At 32.4% G+C, this 16,240-nt stretch overlaps 1 protein-coding gene across 9 annotated transcripts in view; it reads left to right on the top strand.

Annotated features, from left to right (window-relative positions):
- The window catches only part of ANKS1B (ankyrin repeat and sterile alpha motif domain containing 1B), a 1,201,009-nt gene that overhangs the window by 340,405 nt on the left and 844,364 nt on the right, over positions 1-16,240 (top strand). For all 9 annotated transcript variants that reach the window (XM_079141356.1, XM_079141354.1, XM_079141351.1 and 6 more), the window contains exon 9: positions 14,888-15,031. In XM_079141356.1, coding sequence (XP_078997482.1) covers positions 14,888-15,031 — 144 coding nt within the window. The remainder of the gene's footprint in view (positions 1-14,887; positions 15,032-16,240) is intronic.

The raw sequence follows: 16,240 nt of genomic DNA, 5'->3' as shown, positions 1-16,240 counted from the left end.
CTCATTCTGAAAGCTTAAAGAGATTATTATTTTTCCTTAGAATTATTTTGCCAGAATAATCTAGATATTATTTTTTTCCATAGAATTTTCTAGGCATTGCTCTAGATTTGCTCTTTCTTGACTTTGAAAAGTTTTTTTCTGTTATATCTTTGATTATTTTTTTTCCTATCCTTTACTCAGGTTTATTCATCTAGTATTATATGTTCTTTTTTTTTTTTCATAGTGTAACTATTTAAATCTCTAATTCTTTAAAAAAATTTAAATTTATTCTTTTTAGTTATATGTACCAGTAGAATGTATTTTGACATATCTTACATGGAGTATAACTTCCCATTTTTGCAGTAGTACATGACATGGAGTTATACTGGTCATGTATTCATTTATGAAAATAGGAAAGTTATGTCTGATTCATTCTACTGTCTTTCCTATTCCCATCCCTACTCTCTTCTCTTCATTCCCCTTTGTCTAATCTAGTGAACTTCTAATCCCCCCCACACACACTTATTGTAAGTTAGCATCCACATATCAGAGAGAACATTTGGCCTTTGTTTTGGGGGGATTAGCTTTTTCACTTAGTATGATAGTCTCCAGTTCTACGCATTTACTGGCAAATGCCATAATTCCATTTTTCTTGATGGCTGAGTAATATTTCATTGTGTATATGTACCACATTTTCTTTATCCATTCATCTGTTGAAGAGCAACTAGGTTGGTTCCATATGTTAGCTGTTGTAAATGGAGATGCTATAAACATTGATATGGCCATGTCACTATAGTATTCTGATTTGAAGTCCTTTGAGTATATGCTGAGGAGTGGGATAACTGGGTCAAATGATGGTTCTATTCCAAGTTTTCTGAGGAATCTCCACACTGCTTTCAAGAGTGGTTGCACCAATTTGCAGTCCCACCAGCAATGTATAGTTGTACATTTCCCCCACAACCCCCCCACAACATATATTGCTACTTGTATTCTTGATAACTGCCATTCTGACTGGTAGTTATCTCAGTATAGTTTTAATTTGCATTTTTGTAATTGCTTGAAATGGTGAATATTTTTTCCATATACTTGTTGACTGATCGTATTTCTTTTGTGAAGTGTCTGTTCAATTCCTATGCCCATTTATTGTTTGGGTTATTTGATTTTTCTTGGTATTAAGTTTTTCGAGTTCTTTATATATCCTGGAGATTAATACTCTAGCAGAGTTTTAGATGGTAAACATTTTTCTCCCATTCTGTAGGCTCTCTGTTCACATTCTTGATTGTTTCCTTGTTTCCTTTGCTGCAAAGATGCTTTTTTGTTTGATATCATCACATTTATTGATTCGTGATTTTACTTCTTGCGCTTTAAGAGTCTTGTTGAGGAAAATTGGTTCCTTAGCTGAGATGGTGGAGATTTGGGCCTACTTTTTCTTCTAGTAGGCTCAGGGTCTCTGGTCTAATGCCTAGCTCCTTAATCCATTCAAATTGGGTCTTGAAGTGGGAGGTTGATCCCAAAAATTTACTTCTGAAGTTTTCATCCAGACTCATTTTCTTCTTTGTATATGAACATCATGATATTCACTATGGTAGGTGAAACTGATGAGTATGCTTTTATGGTTAGAAAATAACCTAAAATGTAATCTATCTTGAGCATGAGTAGTTATAAACTGAGAGTACAAATCTGGGTAATTTCTGTCAGGACACATGACCTTTTAAAACTTAACAAACAATTTAACTTCTCTACACTGAAAAACATAAATTTGCCAGATATATTTAGTACACACACATACCCAGAAAAATACTCTCTACAAAGGTATAATTTCTTAACTTACATTACCTTGTATGCATTTAAAAGAAATTTCAAGTCTTTTTAAAAAATGACTCATAGTATATTTAAATATGTAAAAATATCTTGATTTTTTGCTGCCACATAACTTGACCAAATTATGATCTAGTTTCCCATTTTGTTTACACATTTCATCTTTACATGCATATTTACCTCTGTGGATTAGCATGACCTGTCCTTGTATATGAGAAATGGAGAATAATGGAAATAATATCTAGATTCTTTGAGATTTATTTTGTTAATGTTTATAGCAAAATGTATTTTCTAATTAAAAAATCCCTGAAGATAATTTCTCATTTTATAATGTCCTCTACTCAATAATGTGAATCATAGAAATCACCCAAAATATCAAATCATTAGTCTAAACCATCTGTCCCCATGTCTCTTGGCAGAACTATGTCCTTAACCTTTCCTTGGTGATTCCAATATTAGCAGACTGTGTAAAATCCTCAATGACTATTCTCATTTCATTATTTTCTTCTTCTGTTTAGTGCCATTATGACCTAAAGTTAATCAGTTTTCTGCTGATATAACAGATTTAATGTCCAATTGGTATTCAGTTTTTTATATTAAATACCTTCATCATAAGTTTTGTTCATTTGTGATTTAATTAGTATACACTTCAATTATATACTCTCTTTTACTAAAACTTTACTTTTGGAGGCTGGGGTTGTGGCTTAGTGGTAACATGCTCACCTAGCATGTGTGAGGCACTGGGTTCAATCCTCAGCACCACATATAAATAAGTGAATAAAAAAAAAAGGTCTGTCAACATCTTAAAAAAAAAACAAAAACTTTACTTTTGTATGACTTAAAAACTGCTTCACCAGAAAGTGGATGAAAATAGAATAGGAGAGTATGTATAATATGAAGATGAAAAATGGGAAGAAATATATTGTTATATATTGAAAATGGTAAAAAATTACCATTTTAATTCAAAATTTTGTCTTTTGATTGTAGGGTTATTGAAAATCTTTCTTCATGTATTTTCCTGATGAAATATACATATAATTTTCTGTTTTATTAGTTTGATACACATGTATTCAGGCATATATAAACATACTTACATATTCATTATTACTGAGTGCATTTCTATTTTGCACTTGTCTAAAGAGGAAATAAGGAACTGGAAGGAAGCAGAGTTGTCAGTCAAAATGTATGTACATATGATGCGTCTAGAACTGAGCTGATCATTTTGCAGGATACATAAATAATAGAAAATATGATTCACGTAACATCTATCAAATAATTTAAAACAATAGATTGAGTTGTTTGCACATGTGCACTTTGATAATTCAGGTAAGAGAAATAGTCTCTGAATGCTTTGTACCCAACCATATAGAAGCTATTTTTTTTTAAAGAAGAAAATGGTATTTATTAGAAAGACTGAAAGCTATTTTTTAAATTGAAATATAATTAGAAGTAGAAAATTATTAACAAATACTGCTTCCCACATCAAAGCCCTTATTTTTTTTTCTGTCCCGTCTCCCCATCATGCCTTTCTTCATACCTGATTTAATGAACAGCCATTGTGTTCATATGTCCATGACCATGCAATCCCTTGGCCTCATTCTTATCCCCTCTTTTCGCTCTGGGCAGAATTCTCATCTCATGAGGTATTGTTTCTCAGCACTCTCTGAATTCTCTCCATGACTGGGAATAATTACTCCTTTTAAAAAAATGTTTTCCTAGAACCTTGTTGCTATCTGTAATGTTTATACTTTTGGTCTAATTTTATTTAGTTATGTGTGTACTTTTTCATACTTCAAGTTCAGAGTTTATGACATAACATTTGGCTTTTACTCTCCTCCAAACTTACCCTCCTAGACAGTAGTTTTTGATCAATACATATTTAATTAATTTAAATTAATTTAAAAATATATTAGATGTAAACAATATAATTTTTAATTAAGTTAGCTTAAGTGGTAGTACAATTATGTTTGCAAGAAGTTCATATTGATTTTAGGCATATGCCTTTATTGATGCAAAATTAATAATTGAGTGATGACTATGTGATAGTAAGATTGTTTTTCCAGGACCATTTACTTATCTTGAAATTGTAAAATTGGCAACAAAGCATAACTGTGGAAGGAAATGACTAGTTTCAAGTGATAAATATGAAGTTGGCAGTATGGAATAAGAGAATGTTAACATATTTAAAGAATTTGTACAAAACAGAGGATATGGGATGATTTAACCAGATGAATGTGAGAAGTGATGAGAGCTCTAAGATGAATAGACAGAAATAAATAATATATATGACTATTTTTGAAGAGTGGTTTTGTCAGACTTCCATGAAGTAACTAGGGTGTCGAATAACTCCTTCTTTGAAGTACTAGAATACTGGAAAAAATATAGCAAACATCCATTATCATACTAAAACAAAAGCAAAGACTCTGATGCCTGAAAGAAAACACAGGAGAAAAACTGTACTATTACTTTAGCTTTCTGCCTAGATACAATAGCTTAAACACATCACAAGAAGGGAAAAGAGAATCAAGTAGTCTCACTGTGTTAAGGAAGACTGAGCCAATTATAATTTGGAGGCATAAAACCAGAAAGGAGTGAACTACATAGAGAAAGAGTCCAAAAAATACAAAGGCTAGGAATATTAAGCACCCCTGGGATAAGTCTCCAGTACAAAAAAATAAAATAAAATAAAAAATAAAAGAGGAAGAAAACAAAGAACCAATGCCAATGCTCCTTAAATTATTCCATCAAGTAGAAAGGAGGGAGAACTTCTAATTTCACTCCATAAAGCCAGTATTACCCTGTTACCAGTATCAGATAAGGATATATCAATGAGAAAGCATTGCAAGCTAACATCCTTGAGGAACATAGATGCCAAAACATTAATGTTATGTTAGCAAATCATATTCAATAACACAATAAGATCATACATCATGATTAAGCTGTTTTCATTCCATGGACAACATACATGAATCAATACATTCATCACGTAAATAGAATCAAAGAAAAAAAATCACATGAACATTTCAATAGATGTAGACAAAAGCCTTCAACAAAATTCGACTCCCATGCATGATAAAAACACCAAAGGAATTAGGGATAGAAGAAAACTTGCCTTAAGATTATAAAACTCACTAAAGCTAACATCTTACTGAATGGAGTAAAACTGAAAGCTTTTCTCCAAAAATCAGGAATAAGACATGGATGTTTGCTATAACCTCTGCTGTTCAACATAGTACTTGAAATTTTAGCCAGAGAAATTAGGCAAGAGAAAGAAATAAAAGGAATATGATTGGAGAAAAAAGAAGTCAAATAATTACTGTTTGAAGACGATATGATCCTATACTTATACCAAAAAACTCCACCAGACTTTCAGTGTTGAATTTCCTGAGCAAATTCAGGAAACTAGAAACATAAAAAAATCAATGAGCAAAAATTAATAGATTTTTCTATAGACCAATAATGAGCCTGATGAAAAAGAAATGAAAACAATTCTATTTACAGTAGCATCAAACAATGACAAGAAGAAGAAAGCAAAACAAAGACATAGAAGCAAGTCTTACTAAGGAGGTAAAAGACATCCACTGTGAAAATTAAAGACTACTAAAGAAATAACAGAAGACACTACAAGATGGAAAGACCTCCTTTGTTCATGGATAGGCAGAACTAATGTTAACATGGTCATATTACCAAAAGCAGTCTACAGATTCAATACAGTCACCATCAAAATACCAATGAGATTCTTCTTTGAACCAGAAAAAGGGCTTAAATTTCTCATGGAGAATAAAAGACCCAGAATAGCCAAAACGATTCTGAACAAAAAGAATAATACTGGAGGTATCACAATACTTGATTTGAAATTGTACTACTGTTTTAGTCAGCTTTTTCTCAGTTGTGACCAAAAGACCTGACCAATAATCTTAGTGTATTTGTGGGCTCACAGTTTCATATGTCCCAATCCACAGATGGATGACTTCATTCCTCAAGGCCTGAGGTGAGGCAGGACATCATGATGGAAGAGTATGGTGGAGGAAGACTGCTCAGGACATGACCACCAAAAAGCAGAGAGAGAGAGAGAGCTCAGCTCACAAAATATAAACCCCCAAGGCATACTGCCAGTGACCCACCTCCTCTAGCTACACCCTACCTACCTACAGTTACCACTCTGTTGATCCTTATCAGGGGATTAACACACTGGTAGGTTAAGGGTTTCCTAACCCAATCATTTCACCTCTAAACCTTCTTGCATTGTCTCACACACGAGCTTTTGGGGGGACACCTAATATCTAAAGCATAACAACTACAAAACCTTAGTAACAAAAATAACATGGTACTGGCCTAAAAATAGACCTGTAGAGCAATGGAATGAATAGGAAACAGAAAAAACTATGCAGATAGTTATCTGATCCTTGGCAGAGGTGTCTAAAACATACAATGAACAAAATACAACCTTTTAAATACTTGGTGCTGAGTAAACTTGATGTCCATATGTAGCATAATGAAACCAGATCCCTATTTCTCACCCTATACAGAAGTCAACTCATAAATGGAAAAAAGGCCTAGGAATTAGGCAAAAATTTTGCAACTACTCTAAGAAAACAGAATCAATATCCCAATATATAGACATAGACAATGACTTTTCAATAGGACTCATTAATCTCAAGAAATAATATCAATAATTAATAAATGGAGGAGCGGAGGTTATAACTCAGTGGTAGAGCACTTGCCTAGCACTTATGAGGCACTGGGTTAGATCCTCAGTACCACATAAAAATAAATAAATTAAATAAAAGGTATTGTATCCATCTATAAAATAAAAATATTTTAAAAAAAGAATAAATAAATGGAATGGAATCAAATTAAAAATCTTCTGCACAGCAAAGCAAACAATTAGGACATGAGGACAAAACCTACAGAATGGAAGAAAATCTGTACCAGTTACTCTTGCTACAATGTATTAATATTCAGAATACATAAAAAACTGAAACTTACCACTAAAACCCCAGATAACCTAATTAATAAATGGGCAAATGGACTAAACAGACATTTCTCAAAAAAGTACAAATAACCAACAAATATATGAAAAAATGTTCACCATTTTAGCTCTCAGAAAAAATGCAAATCAAAACTACACTGAAGTTTCATCTCAGGTTAGAATGGCCATCATCAATAATACAAATAATAAATGCTGGCAGTGATATGAGGAAAAAGGAACACTTATACACTGTTCATGGGATTGTAAATTAATACAACCACTATGAAAATCAGTATGGAGGTTCCTTGAAAGACTAGGAATGGAACGATGAGATGACTCAGCTATATCACTCCTCTGTATTTATCCTCAAGAATTAACATCATCTTACTATGTGTACCCATGTTTACAGTAGTGCAGTGCTCAGTGACCAACTTATAAAACCAGTCTAGGTGTCTGTCCACAGGTGAATGGATAAAAATAATTTGTTATATATACACAATCCTTATACTAATTTGTTGGGCTATTCTTAGCCATAAAGAAGAATGAAATTATGTTAATTGTAGGAAAACGCATGGAACTGGAGATTATCATGTTAAATGAAATAAGCCAGACTCAGAACATCAAGAGTTATATATGTTCTTTTAGATAAGCATGCTAGAGAGAAAAAAGGGGAATAAATGGGGGGAATATTATGAAAATAGAAAAAAAAAAACTAGTAGGGTAGAAGAAGGGTATCAAGAGGAGGGATGAAGAGGAAAAGGGGAAGTACTGGGGAATGAAATTGACCAAATTATTCTATGTGCATGTGCAAATGAGACACAATGAATCCTAGTACGTATAATTATAATGCACCAATAAAAAAATTAAAAAATAATTTTAAAATTTATCTGAAGAACAATGAAATGTTATTCAGTGTTTTTAGGGAAGAAGGTAACAATCATTTCGTAGACAAAAAATTTCTCTGGTTACTGTGTGGAAAATAGAAAATTGAGAATGGTTGTACTCTTGTATACCATCTCACATTTATGAATTTATTTTGAGAAAGTCAACAGACAAGGGTAAAATGTTTGGGAGGACATTCACTTAATATATACCAAAGGAGTGAGTTTAGAAAAGCTTATCTTTCTTCTTTTTAATCTTTTATTTTGAATTATTTGTTTTTTAATAAGCATGAAGTTTTAAAATTTATTAAACATCAACAAAGCAATTTCAGTTTTGAAAAGCAAACACTGAAAACCTGTGAATATGCTGTAAGGTAGGATAGATTAATAACCTATACCAAATTGTTCTTTGTTTAGAAATCTCCATTTCTTAGGTTGGATTCCTTCTTGGATTCTGCCTTTTTCTGTAGTTCCTTTTCCTTGACAGTTCTATTAAACTGGCTTGAACATCTGTTGTTCCTTTGAAGAGTTCCAGTAATTAGGAGCTTGCTTCCATCGTGTGTTCAAAAGGTCATAGGACTTGGATTAAATATGATTTGGCCTCATTTGTAAGATGAATAACATCAAGCTGAGTAACACCTGAGCATCACTTTCTTTATTTGTAAAACAGGTAGAATCCTTATCTACTTTATTGGGTATTCCCTATCCAAAAGCATTTTATAAATTACAAACTACTATCATATTTAATTAGATAATCATTACATTTTGTATTACTTATAAAATATACGAAAAATTACACACATAGACACAGACACACCACCTTGCAGGGAAATCCCATTTCTTCATTATTTGATAAGTATTATTCTAGTATTTTTCTTTCTTGGAGCTCAGATTTGTCTTCCCATGGTATTTATGCATTATGACTGTTTTTTCCTTAGCAACAATGCAGAATTATTCTAACCTTTCTTCTATGTAATATCATATAATGACCAAGAAAGTTAATAGGCTCAAACTCTATCGATTTAGGTCTATTCTCTGTAGAAAAATGTCTCCATGTCCCCACAACTTCAGAACACAGTCAGATCTTCAGTAAAAAGTATAAAAGGCTTGTGAAATAAAGGAAATCCTTGGAGATTAAGTATATTTATGTGACTTCTTTCCCATATCCAGTTGAAGATTATACTTGGTTTGATAAAATCTTTCTGAGATATTTTTTATTGAAATAAGTTAAAAATTATGGTTTTAGGCAGCAAATTTCTTTACTGTCTTTAGGGGGCAGTGCTAAACCACTGATAAATTCCTTCATTTCTGGTAAAGCTACTGGTAATGATTGATATGAAGTAAAACTAAAATAGTAATAATGATATTTGTGTTATAATTATATACACCCCTTAATATTAGTAAAATTTTCTAGGTGGTCAAATGAAAATGATAGTTCATCTATTCAATAAATATTTATTAAATTCAATTATGCACAACACATTGCATGAGATATGAATAAGGCAATGCTTTCTTTCAAATAACTTACAATTAAATAGGGTAAGCAAGCCACACTGTGTATGTACATGTATTTATGCATGAGCATACTGTGTGCATATACATCTTTTTCAGGGTAAAGACATAATAAAAAATAGCTTTACTTATTTTTATGTGCTAGTCACTGTCAAGAAGTTAATTGTATCCTTGTAAAGCCCTATCAAAATGGGAATTATTATTCACATACTTTTGCAGATAAGGGAACTGAGGATAAATAAGATTATCTGAGTTTCTCAAAGTCACATAGCCAGAACTTGAATGTATATATCTATTTGACTTCACAAGCCATGCTCTTTGCCAATATGTCATCTATCACTTCAGCGTATTTATGAATACCATAATACACATGCATATTTACATAATCATAGACATTCAGAAGTGAGTGACATTATTCCTATTTGTGGGAAATCTGGAAACTTTTATGTAAGGGATGAAATCTGAACTGTATTTTGCATACATAGAATTATGAGAAAATAATAGCTTAAAAAGAGTTAATATTTCTTGGGACTTTATCATGTATCAGGCACTTTTTATCCATTACCTCATTTAATTGTTAGGAAAAAAATCCTGACTGTTATTTTCGATTGCATAAATAATGACAGTTAGACTGACAATGGACATACCTGCTGAAAACTATACAAATAATAAGTGGAACAATTATACCTCAAATTCAGGACTCCCTAATTTTAGAGGGTAAGTTCTTAACAACCACAATATTCTGAGCAAAGAAGTAAGGTACAAGGCACAAATAAGAGCATGAAGCATGATTAGGCAAGGATAAATAATTCCAGTTAATTTTAATCTGGGGTGAGTAAAATTGAATAAGAAAAAAACCTGAAAAATAGTTTGACCATAGAAACTTGAAGCCATTTGAAAGAATTTGGAAATTACTTGCTGTCTAATGGGAAATAATTGGAGACTTGAGTAGGGAAGAATTATCAATAGTTTTTTTTTTTTTCTTTAGAAGAAAGAGATGGAGGAAGTTTACCACGTAATTGGATTAAATAATTGCAATGCCATTAACAAAAACAGAAATGAACTGGTGAAATGAAATGTTGATCTATGAGATGTTGACAGTAATTGTTTATAATGCCATGCCATTTCATCTGTGAAACCAGTAACTAATTTTGAATTAGTGAAGAAAATACCTATTTGATAATTTTATTCACATTTGTGGACAACACTGATCAATCATATAGATTCTTTTGTTAGAGTAATGCTTCAGATTTCCCATATATATATATATATATATTTTCACCCAGATGGTCTGTTGGATAAAAAAATCCCTGTGATAATTACCTTTAATTACTGGTTGGACAAATGCAAATTTATGAATGATAGGCTCCTATGTACCAAATTACAGAAAATTTCACGGCTGTCACAGGTGGCAAAAATCCTCTTACAGGAGAAACAATGAAAACTATATACCTCCTTTATTTAATGGCAGCTATATCACCTTGATTTTTCAACATATATTCTTTTATAGTATGTTATGCCAAATAAGATATCATGTAACAGAGTGGCTCAGTAGGAATAAGGCCTATCTATAGTCTGGCTGTCTGGGTTAGACATTTTATTTTATTTTTTCTGAGGCTTTGGGTTTTACTTGACCTCTCATTATAAGATGAGGAAAAAATAATATTTTCCCAATGGGCTGTGAGTAAATCAAAATAATTAATGAAAAAGAGTCCTATGACAATATAAGTCACAGTAATTTCTCAGCATATCATAGATGTTAATGTATTTTATAGGCAGCAACAAATTAAGTGGCCACTTAATTTTATTATTTCTTAGTTACTGGCAATTGATAAAGGGAAAATTAAGATATGAATATGGAAAAAAATTATTTGAAATGTAAAAAGAAAGGCTTATGTTCTACTTTTGAAAGCAACAACTTTTTTGACAGTGTGTATGTGTGTAAGGGGTATTATTTACAATCCCATATGTGGAATTCTTTAATCCTTTCAGTAATCACAATCTGTGTGTTGTGCTGGACACTACATTGTGAAGCTCTTTAGACAAGTTTGTTCCTTTTCTTTATGTTTATAATATAAATATATGTACATACATACATATGAGCACAAAATAAATGGTTTCATACTATCAGTATTTAGTTATTTGGTTTAGTCTCTTTTTTATAAAATGCTTTTATAACATGCTATATTTACATATAATAGTTGGATTCATTTTGACATAATCATACATACATAGAATTTAGTTTGATCCATATTAAGTCCCAGTGCTTCCTCTTTCCTTCCCCTCCTCCCTCCCCTCCACCCTCTCTCTAGTCCCCTTTTTATACTCCATATCACTCTATACTATTTATTTATTTGATGTACATTAAGGTGGAATGCATTGTGATTTTTTATATATTTATATAGTGTAATTTTATCAAATTCATTTCACATTTCTTCCTTTTCCCATTTTTTCTCCCTCCTTCTCATCTCCTTCTTCTACTCCACTGATCTTCCATTTGTCCTCAGGAGCTCCGATACTTCACCCCCTTTCTCCCCCTTACTTTGCTATACCTTCCACATGTGAGAGAAAACATTCAACCTTTGATTTTTCTGAGTCTAGCTGATTTCATTTAGCATGATGTTCTCTAGTTCCATTCATTTACTGGCAGTGCCACAGTTTCATTATTTTCTATGGCTGTGTAAAACCCATTATGTATATATACTAAATTTTCTTAATACATTCATCTGTTGATGGGCACCTGGCCTGGTTCCGTAACTTGGCTATTGTGAATTGTGTACTATAAATATCGATGTACATTTTTAACAATAGGATGCTTTTTTTTTTTTTTTGATAAATACTGAGGATTAGAATAGCTGGGTCACATGGTAGTTCCAAGTTATTTGGAGATCTCCATACTGCTTTCAAATGGTTGTACTAAGTTGCAGTATCACCAAGAATCTGTGACTGTACCTTTTTCCTCACATCCTCACCAGCATTTATTATTATTATTTGTATTATTGATGAGTGCCATAACTGCAGTGAGATGGAATCTCAGTGTAGTTTTGATTTATATTTTCATGATTTCCAGAGATGTTGAAAATTTTTCATATTTTCATTGGTGGTTTGTATTGGCATAAAAAATAGACATGAAAACCAATGGAAAAGTAGAAGACACAGACAAACCCCCTTATCTACAGACATCTGATACTTGACAAAGGTGCTAAAAATATATGTTGGAGAAATGATGGCCTTTTTTAACAGATGGTACTGGGAAAAATGGATATCCATATGTAGAAGAGTGAAACTAGATTTCTATCTCTTACCTTGCACAAAGGTCAAATTAAAGTGCGTCAAAGACTTAAGAATTAGACCAGAAAATTTATAGCTGCTAGAAGGAAACATGGGGTCAACAGTCCAACAAATTGATGTAGGCAATGACTTTCTTAACAAGACCCTGAAGCTCAAGAAATAAGAATCAATAAGTGGAACAGCATCAAATTAAAATCTTCTGCACAGCAAAGGAAACAATTAAGAATGTGAAGAGAGCTTATAAAATGGAAGAAAAGCTTTGCCAGCTACTCCTCTGTCAGGGGATTAATATACAGAATAAAAAAAAAAAACTCAAAAAACTTAACACCAAAAATACAAATAACCCCATCAATAAATAGGCAAAAGAACTAAACAGACCTTTCTCAAAAGAAGTTATACACACACACACACACACACACACACACACACACACACACATATTTTTAAAAACCCATCTGTTGAATATTTAACAGGCTCTCTGAATAAGGAGAATAATAATTCTTCAGTTCTTGCAGAATTTCTCATTTCATTGATATTCTCATTTCTATTCTCTTTCTAGTGTTTGTAACTTCTCCTGCTCAGGTTTTGAATCACTTTGTTCAGTTGCCTAGCTTTTTAAATTTCTAATGTCTCATCTTTTATTCTACCTTTGGCAAAATTTCATCAGATATATTTTCCAACACTTCTGTTGCATTTTATGTGTGTATGTACTTATTTTGTAGCATTCTGTTCTTGTTTCATAGATACAGATTGTCTTCTATTCTTCTGAGGAAACTAATGTTTTAAAAAATACTTATTTTGGTATTTCTTCAAACATGTGATTCTTATTTATAGTTAACTAAAACATTAAGAACTATTTATGTGAATGGATCTTGTTGAGAGGTGGGCTTCACAGTGGAGATTAAACCATAGAACTCATCATTTTCCTGCTTATTTATAGATCTTTTTTCTTGGGAGGTGGTTTTAGTTCATTTTTTTGTCATTAGTTGCACAATACCACAGACTTAAAGAGCATCCTTTTTTAAAAAAAAGTTTATTTTGGTTCACAGTTCTGGTTGTTTAATTCTGAGGGGCCTTATCTACCTTCGGAGAGTCCTGAGGCAGTGATGGTGAGAGACAGGGTGTGTGCATGTGTGTTTTCTCTGGTTTCTCTCTTTTAAAGCCCCCAGTGTTCATTCATGGGAACTCCACCCTAAAGACCTTATTCAATCCTAATCATTTACCAAAGGCTCAACCTCCAGACACCAGAGCTAGTTTAATTTCCCACCCTTTTAATGCCTCACAATGGGCCTTAAATTCCAGTGTGAGTTTTGGAGGGAACAAATCATATTCAACTGTATCAGAAGTTAGTTTCTATAAAAGTGTATTCTAGTGCTTTACCTGGGAAATATAAACTTGACTGTCATGTTCTCTAAGGAAAATATGGAAAGGCACAGATGGGTTGGGGATATTCATTTACTGCATATAGGCTGTAACTTATTCTCTTGTTTTTTGAGGGATACTCTCTGCTCAATGTGTAAGAACACGTGGAATTCCATAATCCCTTTGCTTCAACTCTTTTGGAAAGTAAAACTCTAATTTCTTGCTAGTAGTAAATGTTTTGTTTCCTGGTTGGCTAAGAAAGTGAAACTAGAGATATAACTCCTGATATTTTCTATGCATTTTTAGAAACTCTACACTAATACCATACTGGTAGCCAATCCCTCCAGTTCTTCCCCCATGCAAACACTTTGCTTTTAATGTTCTCAAGTTTGTTAAATCAAGTAATACATACCCTTTTCTTTTTTAATCTAAATAAAGTTGTCCATCATTGTCCAAAAGCTTTCTTGCTGTTGCTTATCTGGTAACATCTCTCCTGCTGTCCTTGTCCTTATGGTTTAAAATTTTTATAAGTCCTTTGCTATCACTTTGGTAGAATTTGAAAGGTAACAAAAGTGAATTTGTAAGGTTAACAATGGGAGTCTTGTTTGAATTGATGCTATGATACACAATTTTGTAAAGTCTGTTTTTGGTGACATGGTGGGGCAAAGAGTATTTTTTTTTTTTAGCAATTTCTATTTTATTCAAGTATTTTCATGTTCTCTAAGTGCCTTTTCCCTTAATTTTATGGCTACAGTTAAATTCTTGATAGTGTGAGTTTTTTTTTTTTCATTTATTATTATTCAGATATTTTTGTGGGTCATTATCATGTCCTGTTTTTCATTATAAAGTTTGTTATTTTATGTCTTTTTCACCCAGTTTTTTCACTTTCAATTTAAATTGAATTATGCATATTTTTGTCTCAGTCACATGGCATTGCCGGATAACTGGCTGGAAGGAAGACTGACTTCTGTTGACTGAGACATACAACAAGTAATTTATAGAACATGATTGATGTTAAGATGCCTAAATACCATTGATATAATATATTGGTATAATATAAATTTAATTTCAGAGAACTTCATCTACAATAAATTTGTCACCAGGAGAAGTGGAGGAAGATGAGGATGACGAAAACACTTGTGGGCCCTCGGGAATCTGGGAAGCACTGACTCCTTGTAATGGCTGCAGAAACCTCGGCTTCCCCATGCTGGCACAGGTAAAGTTCTGCACCCAGAAAGGTTCAGACAGCATAGGAACAGTTGCCTACATTATGAAGATCAAATTTTTCAAAGTTCAAGAAATTTAATTAGCATATTGTTCACTTTGTAATTTTTCTTTAGTTAGCTTATTGTGCATGTGTGTGCTTAGGCAAAAACGTGATTTTCATAATTTTTAATTTTTTGAATTTTGATTACAATGCAGAAAGTTTATCTTGTTTATGAGGGCTTTAATGTTTGTAGTCCAGTAATATATCATTTTAAAGATTACTATTTTTAAAAAATAGTGAAAAATGATCTAAAGATATAGTTACAAGGAATTACATTGGAACTATTTAATAGCATAGTCAGTGATATAAATATGTATACTTTTTCTCTGCACAGTGGGAACATTGTAGGATAATTTGAAAATGTACTCCTGAGAGATTTTGGGGTAGATTACACAAATGAGAACAGAACACTAAAATGTTGACTATAAATTTTAGATAATTTCATTATTCATTAGGTCAACATTAGTTCTACTGTATTACCTGTTATGTGGTTTGGACCATAAGCCCTTAGAGGACTTTCAAAAATCAGAAAACGATTTCCGTGAAGGAAATTTGAAGCTGAAATAAAAACATCTCTGCACAAGATAAGAACTTCAGATAAAAGACTATAATGTTAAAAGGTTAACTTTATCATACCTGGGTAGAAAAATTGACAGTAATTATCCAGAAAAGCAATATAACTAAAAAAATTATTTTCTATTTTGCAACAAATGTGAAGCACTGTGTCTAAGAAACTATTGTTCTTCACATGTCTTTGTCACAGTTTGATCATAGCCACTCAAATTCCAATACTGATACTTGGTGGCAAGCTAAATATGATATTCAAATCAATATATACTATTTCAGAAATGTCTTCATAGCTGACCATGGTGGCACATACCTATAATCTCACCAACTTGGGAGACTAAGGCAGGAGGATCACAAGTTCAAGGCCAGCCTGGGCAACTTAGCGAAACCCTGTCTTAAATAATAAAAAGGCTGAGGAAGTAGCTCAGTGGTGAAGTGCCCTGGGTTTAATTCCCAGTATTGGGGGCAAAATCTTTTTATAGGACTTTTAAGATAGCTTATTAATTTTTACAGTGTTGTTGTCAGTATATACTGGATAGAGTTCCATAAAGTAGAAACCCAAGCCTTTGATGCTCAAAATCCATGGCCTAA

Source organism: Sciurus vulgaris (genome assembly GCF_902686455.1).
Source record: "Sciurus vulgaris genome assembly, chromosome: 5".
Classification (NCBI taxonomy): Eukaryota; Metazoa; Chordata; class Mammalia; order Rodentia; family Sciuridae; genus Sciurus; species Sciurus vulgaris.
Note: the sequence above shows the minus strand (reverse complement) of the source record. Positions and strands in the feature narration are given on the sequence as shown.